General features: G+C 37.2%; 1 protein-coding gene across 3 annotated transcripts; it reads left to right on the forward strand.

The window, feature by feature from the left end:
- The first annotated feature begins 670 nt into the window (after positions 1-670).
- On the forward strand, positions 671-22138 carry LOC149067714 (E3 ubiquitin-protein ligase RNF13-like). Of its 3 annotated transcripts, none has more exons than XM_089252284.1 (10): positions 671-837; positions 3056-3191; positions 10402-10479; positions 12348-12488; positions 12812-12899; positions 13022-13124; positions 15804-15924; positions 16050-16143; positions 16310-16390; positions 17461-22138. In XM_089252284.1, exons 2-10 carry the CDS (start codon positions 3111-3113, stop codon positions 17844-17846), a joined length of 1173 nt encoding a protein of 390 aa, XP_089108410.1. In that variant the 5' UTR covers positions 671-837; positions 3056-3110; the 3' UTR covers positions 17847-22138. The 3 variants fall into 3 exon arrangements, with proteins under 3 accessions (XP_089108410.1, XP_089108412.1, XP_089108411.1); XM_089252285.1 differs by lacking the exon at positions 671-837 and adding an exon at positions 1260-1403; XM_089252286.1 differs by lacking the exon at positions 3056-3191 and having other exon boundaries at positions 681-837.
- The last annotated feature ends 403 nt before the right edge of the window (positions 22139-22541 follow it).

Consider the following 22541-nt stretch of genomic DNA (forward strand, 5'->3'; position numbering starts at 1 on the left):
AGGGTAGTTGGTAACGTAAGAATCAGTCAAATTCCCCCGCTCTTGTCATCAAAAGTCAGCAAACCCGAATGATGTACGTAATACTGACGGAATTTCGATGTTGACGTAATACTTGAATGACCCCCATGGTCCCCATCGGTGGAGATAGACTTGGAAGTCTGGGGGGGGGGCACGACGATGATGATGATGATGTCAATTCACATATACATTACATTAGATCAGTTGACTTCACCTTTGACGCTGGGGGGGGCAATACCCTCCACGCCTCCCCCCCTCCTCCGTATCTCCGCCCATGATGGCCCCTAGGCTGAGATCTTTTGCGGGTCCCCCAGACTAGACTTTTGTGATGAATTTATAGCATGAAAAAACCGAAAAAAAAAATGATGAGAACCATCCAGGGCCTCACCTGTCAGCCCTACCTATGTGGGTGCCATGACAACACCTTCTAAAGCAGAAGAAGGTGTTGCTACTCTGCTCTAGGTGTTGGTCATGATGACCCCCTTCTGACAGAAAGCGTTGAAGGAATGTATTGTTTTCAAAGAAATATCGTCAGACGGTGCTAAATATGAGTTTCGCATACTCTTTTTTAGCGCCATCTGTAAGAGCTTTCACCTTTAGAAAAACGATACCCATAATAATTAAGGGGGGGAGTCCTAACGTGACAACAACTACTACGACGAAGTCCGTCCGACGTGATCCCTTCTCGTCGTTGATCAAGTGGTTTTTCGATTTTTGATTACAATATAACAGATTTTAACTATGGCTTCTGCTGTGACTAATCTAACTGTAGATGTCGCTAATTATGTTCAGTTCAGATAGGAACGGGCACTGCCATCCGTAAGTTAAGATCTTTCTTTTAAATGTACAAAGTAGTTTATCCCATCAGAATTGCGCAATTTCCTGTGTCCAATGAGTTGCGTGGGATGAAGGGGAGGGGGGAAGAGAGAAACGACTCCATATATATATATCCAGTCTGTTCTTGACCCATGATTTCTTTTAGATCTTGATTGAATCTTTTTTTTTTTTTTTTTTTTTGCTATTATCAATTTACTCGAATCACGTGATTCCGGATGTGATTCATTTGTTGGGGGGGAGGGGATCTCGGAAGTATCCATTGAGATTGAAGGGGGGGGGGTGTGTTGATAAAACAACGTAGTGATAATTGCATGGTGGTGATGATGATGACAGATAAACTGATAGCACATGTGTGACATCATATGTTTTGTGTTGTGGAGTACATGTGAGGCACATGAACTTGATGATTTCCTTTTGAAGAACCTTCGAAAGTTCTGAACTTTTTTCCTTGTAAGTTCTTTGAGTGGCAGTGGTGTTTGATTTACCCTCCACTCTTTGAAGTGCCACCCCGTGGCTTCAATCTATATTTCAAGCACTTTCAAAATCAAGTAAGTCATTGTAGAAATTCAGCTGGTATATAGGCAATATTACATAGTCATTATGACGATGTCACATCAGCGAAGAAGAATTTTTAACGTAAAAGATGATGATGGGACTGAAATTAATGTATGTTAGATGGGCGCAATGTTGGTCATATGATGTCACACACAAGCACGGATGTGGGGGGGGGGGCAATCGTCAGGGCCGTCCTAAGAATATCATGAGCTTTCCCCCAGGCAGAGTGGTTTTTCTGAGACGCTACCAGGCAAGTTTACATGCTTACTCTTGAAAAATTTCATCAGATGTTATTTTTGTGATGTCCCCCACCCCGGGCCACGCCTTGGTGGGGCCCCATGCATTAAGATGGCACTGGCGATCGTCCCTCCGAAAGCAGTATGATATAGGGTCAATTTGCCTGTCCCATAAAATACAGAATGATTTAATGCACCCACACAATAGCTCTCCTCAGATACATCGTCCTGGATCTGCCTGGCTCTTCTCCATTCGCAAGCTGAAGATAAGGCTTTGGCTTCATTTACAGAGGAAAATGCCTGCCTCTGTGTTATCCAGTTGGGTGGGAGGAGAGATAAGAACGATTGCCCCTCCCAAGCAGGGCTGGGCTCAGCAATTTCATGGCCCGGTGCAAGAGAAAGTTTTGCGGCTCCTGTAAAGGGGGAAAAAAATTATATAATTATTCCCCGACTTACAGAAATATTTTTGAAGTCATGGATATAACTATCAGCGCTTTGATATCAAGGATTTTGAAACTGGAAGCTGTTTTTTCTTCTGCAAAATGTGAGATCGGGGGGGGGGGGGAAACAACTGAATTTTCCACAGATATTGCTTCTTCCTGAAGAAAAAGGTTTCTTTTAAAAAAATTGCGCCCCCCCTTTAAATTTTATGGCCTGGTGCGACCACACTTCTGCACCTGTCAGGCCTGCTCCTAAGAGCTGAATATTCGAAGAACTTCCGCAATTTTTGATCCTCCTGACACATCATCCAGGATCCTGTGCCTGGTTACACATGGGCCATTCCCAAAACAAAGTATACAAACTGTTTCCAAGACTTTGTATTCCAAGAGCAATGTACAGTTTACTTTTTTTGTCACCAAGTTTTCAGTGGAAATTCCCAATATACTGTTTGCCGCTCTGCTTTGCAGTTATTTTTATTTTTGTCACCAGACCCGATTTTGTAGTGGTGCTGTGGTTGTCGAGTGGTCATAGTGATGAAACACACCACACGAGGACCCTGGGTTTGAACTCCACAGATGATAGTCATCTGAAGTTGGTTTTCTGTGGTTCTGACTTGGGCGCGAATGCCAGCTGATCTCTTCCCCCGTTAAAAAAAATCTTGTCGCAGAGAGACAACAGTTCTACAATGATACAAATATTTCAAACATTTCACTTCACTCGCAACTTGAAATACAGATGGTAGTACTAAGAATTGACGCACAGCACTAGATACATTCTCAGACCTATGCACATTTTGCAGCATAACTGAAATCGGTAATGATCATAGATCCTCTTTGTCTTGCTAGTCACGCAAAGCAGATATAAGTGTCACTACTAATCATTCTAAGTAATCTGATCTGTATTCCGTAGAAATGTGTGATATTCCTAATCGAGCCGCATCTGAGAGGTAATTGTATTTCTATTTGAAGGACTCGTGTGCAGCTCTGAATATGTGAAAAGAATTCGCCAGCCTCACTCGGAGATATGGGCCTGTATTTTATTCCGTGCAGCACTTTGTGTGTTTTAGCTGTGGTCATCCATCATGTATCATCTGACATTGAAATAGTGAGTTGAAAGCTGTATAATATTTTTTCTATGTCTCGTTCATATTTATGGGAACTTCCCTGTTATAGCCGCCTTGTCGAGAAATGTAAAGTTTGCTCCATTTTGATAATCAAGCTTCTCCTTGCTAAGGCCCGATATAACATGGAGGTAGGCCCTGTTGTATCATCTAACTATTTATTTTTATGTTTGTGGCGAAAGAGAAACATATTTTAGAATTCTTTATAAAGAAATGCAAAGACCCACCCATGTCCGTTAATGAAAGAGGCTTTGTTATGGCACAGTTTGACCAAATTGGTCCTTGCGCCAATAAATTTAAAATCCAATCCAATCTAATGAAAGAGGCTGTAGCCAAAAATGTTTTAGTGCCCTCCAGTCAATTTGATTGGTTATTTATGATAGCTTTAGATGAGGGTTTTTAGACAAATGCCAGGCGTCAGGTTGCCATGGCAACTAAAAAATTGGTATCAGCGCCCACAATTTTTCACTGTGTGGTCACTAAAGAGAGTTTACTGAGAGGAGCACAAAATGTTCAGGATCGAGTTGTTGACTGCATATCTGTCAACCAGGGTTGGGTTTTTGATGCTTGTCATATCAAAAAGGGGTTAAAGAAACTGTCGATAACATAAATGAATGTTTTTGAATAATATTTTGACCGCAATAGGTTGATAACATGATGAGAAACTTATTTTTTATACATATTAAGTTTTACTTTTGAACACTAATTTATTATAATTAAAACAAAATAGTGATTATAATTTGAAATTTTGAATTTTTCGACGTATGAAAGAGCCTAGAACATATAAAATATAATTTCATGTTCCGTTTTATCTAAGCTACTTATTACCTGTGCTCAATTTACCACGCGAAATAGAGCTGTTTATTTAAAATGTGTGTGATAGGGCATCAGCATTCGATTTTTGGTTTCTGAAACCAACAAAAATGTATTTATCACAAAATATATTTCTCAACTACAAGATCCTATCCCACCCTCCAAAGAATCTGGTATCTACTTCATCCCATGCAAGAATTGCGAAAAGGGGTTATAATGGCAAACTAGGGGAAATCTTAATATTTGAGTTCTTGAATACAGAAAGCATGTTGAGAAGGGACAGACAAATAGTTTGGCTATTGCCCAATACTGCTGCCAACTTTCACATAATTTTGATTTTGAGAAAGCACCTTTTTAAAAAAAACAACGCATAATTCTGAACTGAATTTTCTCGATGGATACTTCATCAGAACTTGCCAGGATTTTCTCGTTAATAATGGAAGGAACACACCACCTATTTCGTCAGCTTGGACAGGCTTTATTAACCTCAGTCAAGACAGAATTTTCAACAACAGATGGCATCCCAATTCGCTTCCAAAGACCACTTGGCCTCAGTAAAAATACAAAGGCAAAGTGTCCAGACAACCAAACATAAACATCGTCACTTCAATGACTCATTTGTGTGATTTCTGACCACAAGGTCCTGATGACGGTTCTCCATTGTATAGCCAAAATGCATCGACCAATTAAAACTTTATTTGTCATAAAAGTGTGTCAATTTTTTGTATGATATAAAAACTTATTTACTGACATATTAAAACAGTCAAAAATTTATTGTCAATGTTGTCAAATAGTTCTTTTTTAACCTGATAGATATGTTAACTAACATCTTACTTTTATGCAGATTAGTGTTTTAATTACCGTATAGTTACTGAATAATAAAATATATATTTCAATATTTCAAATTTTCTGATCTGCTTAAAGTTTTATTCCGTATTGAAAGTTCTCGCTCATCATCTCTTAAATCTCTTAATACATTAATTAAACTCATTTATTACCACCTAAAAATGTTATTGGCGTAGATTGTTTTAAAGAGTATTTTCAATCAAAGCAGAGCTGTCTGCGCTTGATATTCGAGGCATTGCTTTGCACGTTTAGATACATCTTCAATTGGAAAACCATTGCATTATAAATGATAGTAAATCTATATATATAAAATTGATTTTCTGTGTGTGTGTGTAAGTTCTCTATACAAATCTACAATTTTAGATTGATCGTCGCCAAATTTTGCATATATACCAAATGGGACCCGATTTAAATGATAGGCTACTTTAAAAGTTTGTCAGAGCAATGCCCCAAATGGGAAAAAACTGACGGGCAACAATGGTTTCTGGGCCTCAACAATCACTTTCAGAACGTTTACTTTGGTTACCGTGGTTCCCTAGCAATGCGTTTCAGACGTGTATATGCCTTTGCAATGGTTTGCCAATTCTTTAATGCTGCCAGTATATGTATATAATAGTTTATATGCCTTTATAATGGTTTGCCACTTTTTCAATCCTCCCAGTAATGAGGCTTTTTGAATAGATGTCAGAATCATCATCAGCATCACTTTGAGGGTCAAGCAAAGGATGATCCCCATAGAAATCGGTGTTAAAATTGCCGATTTTGCTGTAGAAATGCAGAAATTTAGTGGAGATTTCCACCACATCAATAATTTTAAAAATTGAATTGAATTCTCGATTTTTGAAATATTGAGTTCACTTAGAGGTATAAGAAGCCCACAAAATTGAGTATAAAATAATTAGCCGGACCTACTTTTGAGTTGGGTATTCATGCAGTAACATTGATTTCCACCGTTTATTTATATCTTCTCAAGAATGAAAATTAATGTCTCTGTATTGCCTTAATATTCAACTGCATGAATTCATATAGTTTAGGATGTTTTCAAATTAATTAGGGGTCCACGTAAAGTACAAACTTATACATCAAAGAAATTCCACAGCTTTAATTAAGCATTTTTGGAAGCAGAAACAGGAACAAATTAAAATACCTAGAGCCCATCAAAAAGAAAAAAAAAAAATTCAATTTTTACGTTTCTTTAATCTAGATTTGTTTCTTTCATGAGCCACCATATTGGTCAACTTGGACACTGTTTGTCCCTCAAAGAAAGAGGGAGATATCACGTGTGATCCAAAAAGCCTCATTGGAGAAAACCCGGGCAACGTCGGGTATTATAGCTAGTATACCATATAATATACAAACTTAGTCATTCTTACTATTGTATTTAGAATAAGTTATATCGAGTTTAAGTTAATGAGTTTAATAAGTATAAGTTAGTAATAACTTAGTAATTAGTTAATGAGTTTCTTAAACATCACATGGTTCAACAATTAAGTATTTTGATTGCTAGATACATTCTCATGTTACGCACAATAAAGTCAAAATTTGCCAAATAGCCAGCGGCAGTTTGGACTTTCGACAATTGAATAGGTGAGACGACTAGCACTATTTATGACCATATGCTCAGTTAATTTGAAGTGCCCCATTTTTATGGGTCCATGGCGATTTCTTTAGGGGGGGGGGGGTTCATTGAAGCGCATAGTGATAGTAGGTAATTTAACCTACTGATTGGGGACCCTGCACTGATAAGTGATTGTTACCACAATATGGTATTTTCTCCAAGGGGGAGGGGGGCAAATTCTTATTTTACTCATTTTGTACAGAATTTGAATTTGCTCCTCTTCCCCATTAAAGTTGGCAACTATGCTTTTTTTTTTTTTGCTTCAAAATGACATCACATGTCATGTTAATTGTACGTTAATTGTACAATTTCCATTCCCCGAAGTTATAATGTCATACTGACAGCTATCATTTGCACTGTCAATCACCGTTGTGCCAGATCAGGAGGAAACATTTTATTTGGTGAAAGAAAGTCAAATTTGCTAAGTATAGCATTTTTTTGATAGCAACCAGTAGGCTAATTTACGTGACCATACATCCTGATTTTCGTCCTTGTGGAATTTTTTTCCTGCCATAATTTTAGTTTGGGTGTGGTAACGACAGATAATTTTACCAACTGGTAGACAATAATTGGGGACCCTGATTGAGGATAGTCTATTCAATGTCTCGTTTTTGCCGAGCGAAAAAACAGACATTGGACGTATGATCAACCTACATGTTTATTGATATTATCTAAAAAAATTTAGTTGTCTAATTTTTTGCTAGTTTTTGTCAATTTAACTCTGTTTTTCCCAAAGTAGGCAATATCGCCCCTGGTGGGGATGGAATGGTCTGGGGGGGGGGAGCGATAGAACCTATGGCTTTAACTTTAATATAGGATCCTATGGGTTCACTTTAGTTGAGAGGTGATGAGAGAAAAAAATTTCCAAAGAAGGGGCGATGGAACAAAAAGTTTGGGAAACTGGTTTAACTGAACTCCTTCGATTTGGTTGCTTTTTTTTTCATCTGATTTTGATCGTCATCAGACTTTTTTACTATGATTTCGTTTGAATCATAAAAGGAGAAAATCTCTATAAGTTTATTATTTTATGTGTGAAAAATCCCTTTCGTAAATTTGAAACTGCCGCAAAAATTTCCTGAATTTTCATATTCCAAGCTTGGTAGCTATGGTGAATGACCACTAAGGCAACAGAACCGCAGTTGTCGAAACTCCAAGAACTGCAGCTATATGTCATTTATTATGTATATTCTAACAATGTAGTTGGTTCATCCCCATCCCCCACAGGATACAGTATAAGTAGAGATGTGACGTATGTAAAAATTTGAGAGTAATCGGAAATATTCATTTTCCTTTTAAGAAATTGAAAAAAAATTGGCAAATTTTTGTTTATCTTATATGAAATGAAATCCAGTTTTCATTGCCTGAAACATTTAAAACAAAACAGATTTTGGCATAATTAAACCGCATAATGTCAACTTTTAGTTCGATAATACTCTCGGTCATACTGAGAGGTTTCAAAAGTTTCTGTTGTTAAGATTTTGAAAACCTTTACAGATAGACAAATTTATTTTTAGAATTAGACAAATTTTCAGAAATAAGTTCAAAAGCAAAAAATTATGCCAAAACTGATTGACAAAGGATTAATAATCCTATTATTAAAGAATATTCTTATAATCGCCTCCATTCAACATGCATAGTTTTATTATATGCAGGGAAATTATTATTTAGCCATAAAAGAGGGGGTGTCCATTAAAAGAGGGGTTTATTGTATTCTCAAGTTAGGGGCCATTGGACTGTGTGTTATTTTCTTCAGTGTGCGTGCACTCAAATTTTGTATTGTATTTCTTTGCAAGTTATGCAATTCAGCAGTGATGGTTTAATTTTCTTGCCTTTAAAGTTTAATATTGGGGGCTACAAACTTCAATTCTCCCCCCCCCTCTTCTCGATGGGGACAAAAAATATTCTTTAGGAGGACTGGAGGACTACATTATTATGAATTAATGGAGAATGTTCTTATCAAAATTAATAAGAATTACACAGTAAAACCTCTCGTTTGTAGACAGCGGTGGGACAAAAAAAATGTCTGTAAAAGAGGGGGGGGGGTGAACATTAATCAGGGGTTTGAAATGCATAGTTTTATTGTATGCAGGGAAATTATTATTTGGCTGTAAAAGAGGGGTTTTATTGTATTCTCAAGTTATTTCTAATAGTCCGTCCTTCCAGAGCATATTGGTGTTTTCAAGTTTTTTATAGAGATTTGTTATTGTTATAAACATTTATTATTGTTATAAACATTCTTGAGAATATTCTCTGAAAGCACTACTATTATAAACAACTGGAGAATATATTCTCATCAATAATAATATATTCTCTAGTTATTTATAATAATCCTTCTAGAGAATGTTCTCGAATATTCTCCTGGATGAGAATGTACTTGAGAATATACTCTGAAAGCATTAATATTTACATTGAAACTTCGGTTAATGAGCGGTTTGGTTAACAAGCAATTTCCATACTGAGCAAAAATTTGCACTTTGTTTATTTATTTCGACATTATCACAACTGAACTGATTGTTTTTCGCTTCCACCCACACGTGTTATGGAATTTTGGGTATTATTCTCCCTTACAGTCTGTCTCTGGTAAGCATGCCTCACTCGGAAAGTTAACACGCGTGTGAGTGTGAATATTTGCGATACGAAACTAGGTGTAGCATTGCAGCCATGCGTATGTGCGCTTGAAGTTTTCATTAAATTCTTTTTAAATTCTGGAGAAAACTGTGGGCTGATTGCATTATTGAACGTGACTTTGAGGGGCTAGCTCAAGAACAGGCGCCACTACTTGTCGAAGAGATTTTGTGTTTGGGTAAGACCATGGACTGGAGGTGCATGAGGATGGCATTCAAGAACTAGTGGTGAAAAATGCCTAGAAGTTGACAGTAGATGAAGTGGATCTCTTTCGCACGCACCAGCAAGAGTTTATGGACGGTATCTCATCTGAGGAAGAGAGAAGTAAGAAGTCCCTCTGTTCAAATGAGATTAGAGAGGTGTGTAGAATGCAGGAATCTGTACAAAACTCTATAGAAAAGAACCACCCAAATAAAGATGTAACAGTGTGCGAGCAATGAATCTGTCGAACAAACATCGCTATTTCCTATTTCCCAGAAATACTAAAAACGAGGCAAAAGCAAGTGCCATTGGAAAAGGTTCTTTTGAAATTCACACAAAAAAGAATAAGTTTGCAAACAACAGTGAGGCTGTAATTTGTCCTAAATGATAGTCCTCTTCTCTCTCATCGGTTAGAGTAAGTTTGTTAAATAGATGCTGGATTGAGTTAAGTCTGCAGAATTTTGGAGACTGTGAAAGTGCTCTGTATTCTATCAGCTCACAGACATTTCCAGCAGGGTTGGGTCTTTGACGTCAAAAACGAGTTTTTGTCATGACAAGTGTCAAAAACTGATTTAAACTGTTGAAAACCTAAATGAATGCTTTTGGATAATGTTTTGAACACAATAGGTATGCAGCATGATGAAAAACTTACTTTTTGCATATTAAAATGTTTTAATTTGTAAACATTATTGTATTACATGTTTAATTATGGCTATTTGTATTATGTTTATTAATTTTTATATTATGGTTATTTTATTGTATTATGTATTATTATTGTGTTTAATTATTGATTGAATGTCGTTTTTATCAATCATTTTTATGTGGAATGAATTATTCGAGTTTCCATTATTTCCTATGGGAGAAGTTTGATTTGAATAACGAGTTATTCAGATAACACAAGTACGATGGTAGAATGAATTAAGCTCGTTAACCAAAGTTGCACTGTATAATAGTCCTTCCAGAGAAAATTGCTGAGTATTCTCCTAAAAATGACTCTTGAGAATTTTACATCTCTAAGTAAGCTAAGTATAAGTTACTATTTCAAAAGTAGAAATGAAAATGTAAAAAAAATTATGCCTTTTATTCTGCAGCACGACAGAAATAGTAACTACATTAGAAGCTTCAATTCAGACGTTACTATCGGGAATCCATATGATGAGCCGTTGCGGGTAAGTCTTTTCTGTCTTATATACATAGACGACTCTCATTAATATGAAACTACATTGCGTTGTTATGCTGGAAGATGCTACCATTCCCGGGGAATGGAATCTGCCTGTATGGATGCATGTTTGGCTTGCAATGATCGATGCATACTTAATTCAATCCATAGTGACATTCGTATTGATCGGACCCAGAGAATGTCACAAAACCATTCCCCAGATCAAAACTGTGCTTCCGCCAGCTTGTTTTTTGTCAACAAATGGTGGAGGGGGATTTCTCTGATGCTTCTTGCTGTATGTGCCATCGTCCATCTATTCAATTCACCAAAAAAAAAGCATGATTCATCAGATATGCAAACTTTTGGTGATTGCTGTAGGTCCAAAGTTGGTGCCACCATGCAAATTCCAGCCTTGGCCATCAGTGGACTTTCCTTAGTAATGGACTTTCCTTCCATAAGTGTTATTACCATCCATCTTCTCCAGATCCCTCATATGCCTACAATCCATTTTATATGCCCACCAAATCTGCTGATGTTTATAGCATATCCCATTGTTTATTTCGCGCTGACCTCAATGGTAGGAGGTGGTAACATTCAGGGTTCGTAAATATCATGATATTTTCGAAAGTATCCGATATATCTGATATTTTTGATAGAATAGTCCACATATTGTTAATTATAAATGTTTCCAGGCTTGATGTAAAGTAGTAGTTAGAACATATTCGTTAATGTAAAACATTCATCTAATATTTGTGAATAATATAATGGTTTTAACATAACTTTTTGCATTCAACATCAAAATTGTGATCAGATATTTTCAATAGAATAGTCAGGCTGTTGTGGATCACAAATGGTGTAACTATAAAATTTAGAACACTTCCAACTTGTCATCATGATTTACGTTTGATAGTAATTATTAAAATCTTTTTAAATCTTTTTTTACATTTAACTGGAGAAGCCGGTTTTGTAAATCTGATATTTTTGAAACTATCAGAGCCCATTTTTGACTTTTTTGAGTGAAAATATTGAATCATTCTCGACTAAAAATATCGGCCCATTCCTGGTCGAAAATATCAAACCATTATTGACTGAAAATATGAATCCATCATCGATTGAAAATGTCAACCCAATTTTGACCACTATTACTGAACTAGACATGCACTTCGTCCACATTCCTCTGTGGAACTTCTAATGAATTGGTACATTTTGGCGTGTGCGTGTTTTGAACCTATGTGAAGTTTGTTTCTGTGAAATGATTGTTATGTGTAGCAGTGCCATTTGCCATAAATTTTTCTAACTATGGGTGAAGTGTAATGATTGAATAATTGTATTGTTGTAGGAGTGTTGCTCTCTGTGGCGAGACTTTTTTAATGGAGATCGGCTCGTATTTGCGCCTCAAAGTTGGGAACCACAGAAACCCAACTTTAGTCGACTGCCACTGTAGTGACAGTGGGGTTTGAACCTGAATCCTCGCAATGCGAGTCTGTCACTCGACCACCACGGCAGCACCAAATTGGGTTTGATCCAATTTTGACTGAAAATATCAGCCCATTTGTGACTGAAAATATCAAACCATTCTCCATTGAAAATATCAGCCTATATTTGACTGAAAATAGTTCATCAATCATCATCATCCCCCCCCACTTCCCCCCCCCCCCGGGGGGGGCGGGGAGTCTGTTGCCCCTGTACTGGATTCATTCCATATTGTACAGTAATTCGAAATAACTTTTGTTTTCAAGCGTTTACAAAGTGGGGTCTTATCCACATCAGCTCATGTAATAATTGGGCTCTACTGTACATACATCATATTTCACCTTAAGGGGATGAATATCAAAGTGTATGGATAGAAGTATAGATTTTTTTTATTTTGTTCTCCAGGGACTCGTAGTATTAGCCGATCCGCCTGATGCTTGTAAGCCAATCAAGAAAGTTGATTTCTGCTGCAACATGACGCAGCAGTTTTCCAAGTTTGTGTTGATTGCTGGCTCTACTTCACCGAACTGTACAGTGCAGAAGAAGGTAAGATTAAGTTGATTTGACGTTACAGTGGTGAGCATTGGCAAGATTTGTATGCTAGTATTATTTGATTATATGCTAAGAAATCTTGTGCCATCCTAGCTCATCAAGTCATGCAAATGAGTTAATATTTATTCATAAGGTTTTTTTTAATCCTAATTTTTCTATAACCGTATTTTGTGAAGTTGTAGTTTAATTTTAACGTAAAAAATATTGATCAAAAACTGCACACTTGAGGTGTTGACATCATGCATTTCCATTATAAAAATTTCCACACGATGGTGAAAATTAACATTTCTCTCATCTCTGTCTTTTTGCATTTCAAGATTGAGAATGCTGTGAATGCCGATTTTGATCTTGCCATCCTGTATGGGGAGAAGATCTTCTGGTCATCAGCTTTTACAAACATCTATTGTAAGTGTGTGTGTGTTTTTTAAAATACTTAATCTTAGGATCGTGGCATTTTTCACTCACTGCTGGTCCATGAATGATGTCATTGCTCCCATCTACACTCACATATTCTGTAATTTTTCCAGGGGGTTCTTCCGGTGGTGATGACGATGATGATGACGTGACAGCTCTGAAGATCTCCCATAACGATGGCCAAGTAATAAAAATGGAGTACCTATTCCAAAATGAGTAAGTGCTGATGTTTTTGTGCATATCTTTTGTATGAGTTATCGTATGCAATAGTATATTTCTGGCCATGTAAAGTTCTATGTAGCTCACCAAAAAACTGTCAAGTCACTAGAGAAAAGCAAGGCTGTGAGTTGGATTTTTGTCTGGATCAAACTCGTATCGCTATACAAATGTGTTATGCTTAAGCCCTGTTTAGATGGAAAGGGGGGGGGGGGGTAATATTTTTTTCACTTAGCAATAGGGAAAACATGCAAAGAAAAAGGGCATAAAATTCCACCAAGGAAAATAGTGTAAATCTTTCTCCTTTTTTCCCCTGTGGGGGAAAAAAATTTGTTAAGCAGATTTATATTTACCAAACAAACTTCAGTTCATCCACAATGTGGCCAGGGGGGCTTAAGTGAGGGTGCAAGGGTTGCAGTGCACCCGGGTGACAGGTTGTAAGGGGAGGCAGCCCAAACTTTTGTATAAAAGCAGAAGTTTTTTAAATTTTGAAATAATAAAAAAGCACGACGCCACATGCTGTAACTTTTTTTTGGCCATACCTTGGCAACAAAAAATGTTTAGAAGACTTGAGGGAACAAACAAAGCCTGGGGACCGTAATACCAGAAACAAGAATGGACTCTATCACACAGGGCAAGTGTGCATTTTGATTCCCCTACCCAGAGGCGGATTAATAGTTTTGCCACCTGTGGAATACACAAATTTTGCCACCCTTCTAGTCTTAATAATAATAATAACTCATCTAATTTTCGTGCCCACTAATTGTTTCAATCTGTGCTGTAGTCCAATTTGGCTCCCTCCTGTAAATACGTCTGTTTCTTTGAGTTACCCTTTAAGTTACATGTTTGAGTACTGTTTTGATTAGATTTTTATGAGACCAGATATTTAAGAATTATGCCAAATCTGTAATTTGAAATTTAGGGCATGCTGGCTAATACAATATATGCATCAAAATTCGAGGTTATCATTTCAGTTGACAGCTGCTGGTAATATTAGGGAATGATGGTTCAATTCCCCATAGAGGGATGTAGAATTTCCATTCCAAATGTCTGCATTCATATCCAGTTACCTATTCTTTGCATAAATACTGGAGAGTGATGCCATCATATCCTTTCTGATTGTATAATGCAGGACTCCCTCTCGTCCTACTTTTTACCAAAACCTATCGACAATATTTGTATAACTGATTTAAATAATTTTTAATTTGCTTAGCTTGAGGATTCGTCAAATAGAGTGGTCATTAAAAACTTCTGCCTGGTTGAAAAAAAATAATTCTGTATTTACTACTCCATGGTCTTAGACAGTAACATTCATCATTTAAAATTATGGTGCACATATTTTGTGTATAGGTGAAACAATAGTTTGCATAGCAAAGCAGTTGGATACGTAGGCCTATTATAGGTTTTGTGACTGATGATACCCAATAGCATTCAATCGTCTTCTGTATTTTTAAGGCATGTAGAGGCATGAGCAATATTTACAATGCTCAGTTAAGAGCTAGAAGTGAAAGAAGTGCTTCATTTGTCAAAAACGATTACATTGGCATTGAGCGCTAAAATTTAAACAAATCCTTTTTAAAAAAGAGATGGACAATGCAGTAAAACCATCTGGTCCACTTTGACTTATTCATAATCGAACTTTGTGATTTACACATTTTGCACTGTGCTTTTGGAAGTGGTGTCATTCTTAAAAAAAAACTTGCATGTCTTCATAATTTGCTGTGTGCATTGTTGAAGAGAGTTGACAGATTAGACTGCGGAAGATTCCAAAAACAAAACAAAAAAAAACTCATAAGGAACATAAAGGAGTTATCTGTAGTTGCTAGTACACTATTTTGGCCAAAAATTGTTTTTGTTACCAAGTCATTTCTGTCATTTTGCTTTGGCTCGAGTCAATCTTACAGGATACTGAAATAGTGCCATGAAAAAAATAAAATAAAATTTTTCAATTTTTTTAAAAATTGTTATGTTGTCTAAGAGGGGGCCGTCTAAGAGGTTTCCTGTAGTTCTCAACTTCGAGGCTCAAATGCAAGCCGATCTCTCCATTAAAACGTCTCGCCACAGAGTTCAAAAGGCATACAACGATAAATTATTCAATCTTCACTCATAGTTAGAGGAACTAGTGGTAGATGGCAGCACTACACATAACAAGTATTACACAGAAACAAACTTCATATCAGGTTTCACGCACATTCCAACATGTAGCAATTCGTTAGAGGTTCTGCAGAGGAATATGGTTGAGGTGCGTGTGTGGTTCAGTAGTAGTGTCGTGTCTAAGAGGGGTACCCTCCCCCATCCTACTCTGAGTGGGAGCCTAGTTAATAATATGTGGCAGAATGGTGAAATATTCTCAGGATATTTGGTCTTAATTGAGATAAAGCATTTAGTGTTTTGCTTGTTTGAATGACAGGCATCTTCAGGAGTCTGTACTCTTCATCCCTACAGTGTAAGTTATGTAGCAAACATGGTTGATCATGGTTCTTATAAAAATTGTTCGCCATTATGTTTTTTAATTTTCCCTGTTAATAATTTAGTTTTTTGATTCTCTGCCATACTTTTTTGTGTGAGTTATTTATAGGGCATTTAATATGATATATGAGCAAAATGTTTCTATATACATGTTGCTCGTTATCTGTGTTTTTAATCATTGTTAAAAATGGTATCCCTTCTCCTGATCAGCACGGAAAACTATTTCTACTTGACGGTGATTTTCAAGAACCGTTTCCACTACTACCTGATGATTTTTGCAGCGATCATCGCTTTGTGTTTCATCGTTATTATTTTCTTCATGGTTTGCTTGGTAAGGATACTTTTGTATGATGCCAAACTGTGCAGTTTGCAGTGAAGCTATCTACCCCTGTGTTTGATTTATCTTCTGATACCTTGATCATACAATTTGTTTTTTTTTAATGTTCTCTCTTTTAGTGTGCTAAATATGTTCAAGAAAGACAGCGCAGCCGTCGGAACAGGTTGTCTTCTCGCCAGATCAAGCAGTTGCCCTCTGAAAAATATACAAGAGGTTTGTGAGCTTTGACTATAAAGATTTGATAGGTCAATAGTTTCTTCGAGTGAATACTTATGTCAACATATTGTTTATTTTTTGTGGATTTCTGCAAGCTTCTTTGTGGCTTCCCCCTCCCTTTAAGCTTATTTTTCAATAATATAATTGGTTTCGTCTATTTCAGAGTCTCCATATGAAGTTTGTGCCATATGTATAGAGAATTATAAGGAGGGCGAGAAGCTACGTATTCTGCCGTGTTCTCATGGTAAGCCTATAGACAAATGCATTGATAATGTATAACATTACGACAGGTATAAACTTTTTTGTTGGGTAAGGGAAATATATTTAGTCAAGAATCGGCTCGTGTGTTTTCATTATCGAAAATAAAAAGTGACACGGCACAAGCCACCGAGCCATGCATTGCAGCCACCCACCAATCAAAAAAAGTGAAGCCAAGCCTACAGCCTGAGACCTGGGGTAGGGGAACTTGGGCTATTGTTTTCGGATTGGTTAGTCATCGCTGCTCTATTTACTTTAGGGTACAATTACTGTCTGAGATCACCCACCAATCAATAAAGTATGGGGCAAACTAAGCCACTCAGGGGTACAAGTACAGCTTGAGACCAGGTTTTCTCCTGATGAAAATAGATTTTAACTCTGAGAAGCATAGGGAATGAAAATAATAGATTGCCATGAGAGAGAAATTGAAGCAATCATTAAAAAAAAGACAGAAATTGGCTTATTGTACGTATTGGAATCCCATCCAAATCACTTCAGCCTTCTCCTGTGAAAGCCTGCCCTGAGCAATTTTAGATGTAGGTGGGGAAACGTGTTAACATGTATAGATTTAGATCGTGGGTTCACACAACCTGTGGCATGTGGAAGTTGTTTTAAAAAAATCAATGCAAGCAAAACAATAAGTTATGCCCACGAATAGAGCTCCTTAAAATATCAACAGGCTGACCTATACACCATCTTCAAGAGAAAGTGTGACATCCGTTAGTATTATCACTACAGCCAATCCCTGTTCCCTATTTTTTTTTTTGCATTGGTGTATGTATGAATGGCATCTGCCTTCATTATTAGGGTCTTACAACATAGGAAACAGTGCCCAAGGAGTGGGGTAAGTAAAAGCTAATTATATGTAGAAGGATTAGGATTAAAAACCCTGGATGCTTATTAGCCCTGACAAAATTGTAGACACTAGCGCCTTCTTCATAGCACAGAAACTTTATGAACACAAAAACTATTCGGCCCCTCCCTATAATATCATTGAGACATACTTTGTGCTATTAATCACTTCATTAAATTTTTAATATATGCCATGTTTTCCAGCATATCACACTCACTGCGTGGATCCGTGGCTGAGGGAAAACAAGCGCAACTGCCCACTCTGCAAAAGAAAAGTGCACATGGGTGACACAAGCAGCGAGAGCGGCAGCGACTCTGACGCTACGTCAGCCACTGAAAGTACTCCGCTAGTGACCCCCAACACCGCAGGTAACACTTGGGGCACATTTGCCGAGCCGAGCACCTCTGGGGAACAGTACCGCAGACCTCGGGAGACTCAGCCCTCTTCGGCTGCGGACCAGGTTGACCAGTCCCGAGACGAAACAGACTCGTCCGAATCAGACAATATCATCATCCTCCCTTCTACTGCGGGATCTGTAAATGCAGCTTATGAAGACGATATGAATGATATTCGGCCGAAATCTGTCTAATCTGGTGGGCTTTTCCAGATTGTGTCTAGCGTTCAAATGAGGGAAAGAGGAGAGTATTATCTAGAGGAAAAAAACAGTTTTATTTACTGAATGTGTATATTGTTGTTTATATTGGTGAGTGAAAGAACGAATGTTACTTGTTAAAAAAATGAAGAGGTTTATATTGTGTGTGTGTAGATCAGGGGTTCTCAAACTTTTTTTCTCCACCTGCGCCCCTTTTCCATATTCAATGCTTATGCGTGAGCTCCACCAGCTCCCCAGAGCTTTTTAACGCAGAATATTTTCGCAAAAACCTTTTGTCAGGATCACTGCTCTGCTGTGCCCCTAACAAAAGTTGGAGGTGCACCAGGGTGCCACGCCCACAGTTTGAGAACCCCTGGTATAGATAATGGATGATATTGTTTTTTTTTTTTGATATTGAAAAGTTAGATTTTATTGCGGGAAATGACTGTGCGGTGGATTCACTCACTCACTCTGTATTTGTTGTAACAATGATTATGTTTTAAAAGAAAATGCAGCAAAGATGATGATTTTTTTTTTTAGTCTCCTGTTAGGGAAAAAGCAGTGAAGTTTCTGCACTTTCGTTTTTCATTTCAAAATCTGAATTTGACAAAACTCAATATTATGGCATTAAAGTCACCCGTTTGTTGTCGTATCATTTCTATTTCAGAAATATTGAACAATCTAAGTCTCAGATCGTTCCATATTCGCGAAATAGAAATGATAAGAGACTAAAATTTCTTAAAGAAATCAAAAATATTCAAGGGCGTTGCGTTTCAATGCTTCTTCCATTCCAAGCAGTTGTATCCTAGTCGTGTAAAGTTGTATTGTTGTTAGCGATTGATCAATTTAGTATTATCCAAAAATTAGGTTAAATTATTTAAGCTAGGGAAATCGTTATTAGTTTATCGATATGAGGTTGTATTCCTGAGTTTTTTTCATAGCTTTCTACAAAAAATTCATATTTTCGAATTAACCTATAATCCCCATAACTGTAATCCCCCCCCCCCCCCCGTAAAATTATAATTCACACACACATAATGTGAAAGTGCTGTGGGGAGGAAAGAAACTTCAATATCTTTGAAATTTGACATTCTATTTCAAATAGGTTGTTTTTCCCCCTTCTTCTGTGGGAAATTTTCAGAGGGGAATTCTTTCAGGGAATTATACCAAATAGTTAGGTGTGCGTAAAGATCTATCGACTACAGTTGCTAAATCTTTTAATCCACCCTTCCTTCACTTTCAGAGCATTGTTACAAATAGTTTGATGCATAAAGTGTCCAGAACGTGGAGACCACAAACACTTTGCAGAGTTTTGTTTGTGTGTCAAAAGTTTTTCCAAAGAATTATCTTTTCCATTCCATGGTTTGTGGAAGAAAATGGGAGGGAATATAAACGATGTCGGGCATCCGAAGCATGGTGAAGAGGCTATTTTTTGTTTGAAACGAGAAAAAAATTGGTTTCTGTAATGCATGAATGTGACATCATGTTGATATGAAAATTTGCACGAAATGCCAGCCTTCCATATCAAGGAATGCTTGTGCACACTTTAAAAAGGCTGACCGCTAAAGTTAATGTGGTGTTAAGCCTAACGATTAACAGAATCCACTTTGTAAGTTTGGTTCAATACATGGTTGCCTTTCCCCCTATAAAAAATAAATTCAAAGGCAAGTGGTCTAGATCAAAGATCTAGCGATTATAGCATCCGTTCAAGTGGACCCTGAACACAAGAGCAACTCATTTGATGAAGTCTCTCTACGGAAAACAGGCACTTTCATGAAATGTAAATTTGGGCATCTGCCATTTTGCTGTTTTCACTTCAAAATATGGAAGGCAGATGGCAGCACAAGTATAACATGATACAATCATAACTCTGAAACATAAATACGTTAGGCAACACAACATGCATAATACATTCCCACAATCAATTCATTAGAAATTTCCAAGAGGAATGTTTACGAAGTGCATGTACAGTTCAGTAGTAGTTGTATTCAGTCATCTTATCTCAATCTAACAACTGCAATGACACCAAGCTAATACCGTTATGGAAAGAAATATTCTGAAGAAGGTTCTATAAAGAAAATTTTATTTTTAAATGTCGCTGATAGGGTAAAATGTGGTGCTGTTGTTAATAGTGTGAGAAAGAAAGATTGTCAAGAACGGAACGTCGAATAACAGTTTTCAGTGAAACATCTCATTCACTTTCTCTGCGGCAACCTTCGATGTGACAGCTGTTCTCGTCGACCACACTTGGCATCCTCCCCGCCCAATATTCTCTATGGTAGAAAGAAACGTGTCACATGCAATGTTCGTCAGAGTCTGTTATATGTTGTTCTTCAATGTTGTCAATTTTGCGATACTGCCAAGATAGGACTCAAAATATTACTGCAGTCACAAAACACATGGATAGTTACATCGGAGGGATAAGATGACCTTGCAACTGAAAAATCGTGACTAATAACCCTTTCATTTTTGAAGTGATGACGCAATAGCTGTTGTATCTATAGACCAAAGTAATCTCATCTCATAAGTTGGACCTTGGAATGTCCTTTGGACCTTTACCCGTGTCTTTAGCGCCTGAATTACAAGCACTGTTGTCGAACATTGCAGTAAATCTGCATTTTAAAGTCTTGGCTATGTTTTATGCAAGTTCTCGACTATATAGACTGTAACAGCGTTAAGTTTCTCTCTCTCAACGACATTTGGAAGTAAATTTTTCCCCTGCAGAATATTTTTTTTCCCCATGTCATGAGTTTGGTGACATTCCAGTTCGATCGAGCTGCAGATGACTACAGAGCACTGTTAATTTAATTACAAACACCCTGTAGGTATGATGTTGTACATGCTGTTTCATATTTTTCTCGGAAATGATTGGTTGAAGAAGTGTTGGTGTGAAGTTTTTGGGCTGCAATATTGAGGCATATTGAAGATTCCAGTAGGGGGGCAACTTGCGCCCAAGTGGTGCAGTGGTAAGATGCTCATCTTCCACCATGAAGTTTACCATCAGGGTCCATGAGTTCGAATGCGGGAAAAAACATCATAAAGAATGTTCTTTGCCTACCAAACCTGGAGTGACTACCCCAGGGATATAATAGATGACACCTTCATTTTCCACCCAACCTCACTGGGTGAAAATTGCAGTATGACAATATGACAGGAGTTGGCGTGCGGTAAAGTAGTAGGGGGCAATTGGACCACAAACAGCTTTGGCATGATTATCAGTTTCATGTCCACTTTAGTGTTCGATTTGGGCAATGCTCTGTGACATCTTGGTTTGCCATACTCAAAACGATGGGATCAATTCTACATGTATTTGCCACAACACCTTATTGTGCAATCTTTGCAGATTCTTCTGTTTTATATTCCACTTTCGTTGACATCTCAAAATTAATTATCATATTATGTGACACCTTACACTACAACGACTTGCTCGACCAGAAGATAGGCACCCAATGTGCATCAGTGTTGTTTGGTTAACAGGTTTTATCTATATATAACACACATCCTCACATAACGGGTTTTTTGAATTAGAAATTCTCTGAAAATTTTTTCATTCATTTCATCGATAAACCTCCGTAAATGTTTAATTTTTGATACTAAAGCTACATTCATCGTCGATTCCGATCTGGTAAAGAACTTTAGCCAGTGCCATGAAAATATGAGTTAGCATCTGGGCTAATCAATTATAAAATGATTAAAATGGAACATAAAGACGTTAAGGAACACTGGTATGTATCGGCAAACCTTTTAGATGCTCTTTGCTGCATTTTTTTCCTCCCTCGAATACTTATAATGCATCAAATTCATGCTGTTTTCTAAAGAAGAAACAGAGACGGTAAATCGATTTAACCATCTTTGTGTTTATGAATGTTTGTATGCAATGGCCGATATATTTTTGTTTTGTTTATACACTGAAGTGCCAAAAGTCATGGAATACCTCCTAATATTGTTGCACTTTTTTCGCTGGGTAAAAGGAGGTCCCGCATGATATTAAGAGATATCCCGTGACTTCAGTGCTGAAGTGCCAAAAGTCATGGGATACCTCTTAATATCGTGTGGGACCTCATTTTACCTAGCAAAGTGCAGCAATATTAAGAGGTATCCCATGACTTTTGGCATTTCAGTGTATATATATATATATAGCTGTGTATATAGGTATACATATTATAACTTGTTACTATCACAGAGAAATCGTCAAGAAATGAGCTTTGCTGGAAAATCTTGTCTGTGTCGGGGGCATCTTTTTTTTATACATATAAATGAGAGTAAAAATAAAAAGAATTTCTCTTTTATGGTGTTATAGTTTGTGGTGAATGTGATTGTTTCGTCCAATTATTACTGCTCTTTATATATATATATATATATATATACATACATACAGGGTGATTATAAAAAAACTATCCCGACATATGGGTCCCTAACTATCATACCATTCACAGAAACTGAATGAAATTTTGGCATAAGGTATTTTGATGTATGCGCTCAAGAATGGCATGGAAAACAACAGTGTCACTCTAACAGTTACGGTTACAGTGAGAAAATATCAAGTTTTTTGTATTGGAATGTGATCTCCATTGTGAAAAACCCTAAATAGCGTTCGAACGGCAACTGTAGCATGAATATCACCGGTGGTAGATAGGCTAAAAGTGAGGACAACCAATAAGGACAGAGAAGCAGCATAAAATAAAGCATTTT

This window comes from Pholcus phalangioides, unplaced genomic scaffold, assembly GCF_987345545.1.
Source record: "Pholcus phalangioides strain wild (caught in Gottingen) unplaced genomic scaffold, Ppha-v1.0 ptg000028l_1, whole genome shotgun sequence".
NCBI lineage: Eukaryota > Metazoa > Arthropoda > Arachnida > Araneae > Pholcidae > Pholcus > Pholcus phalangioides.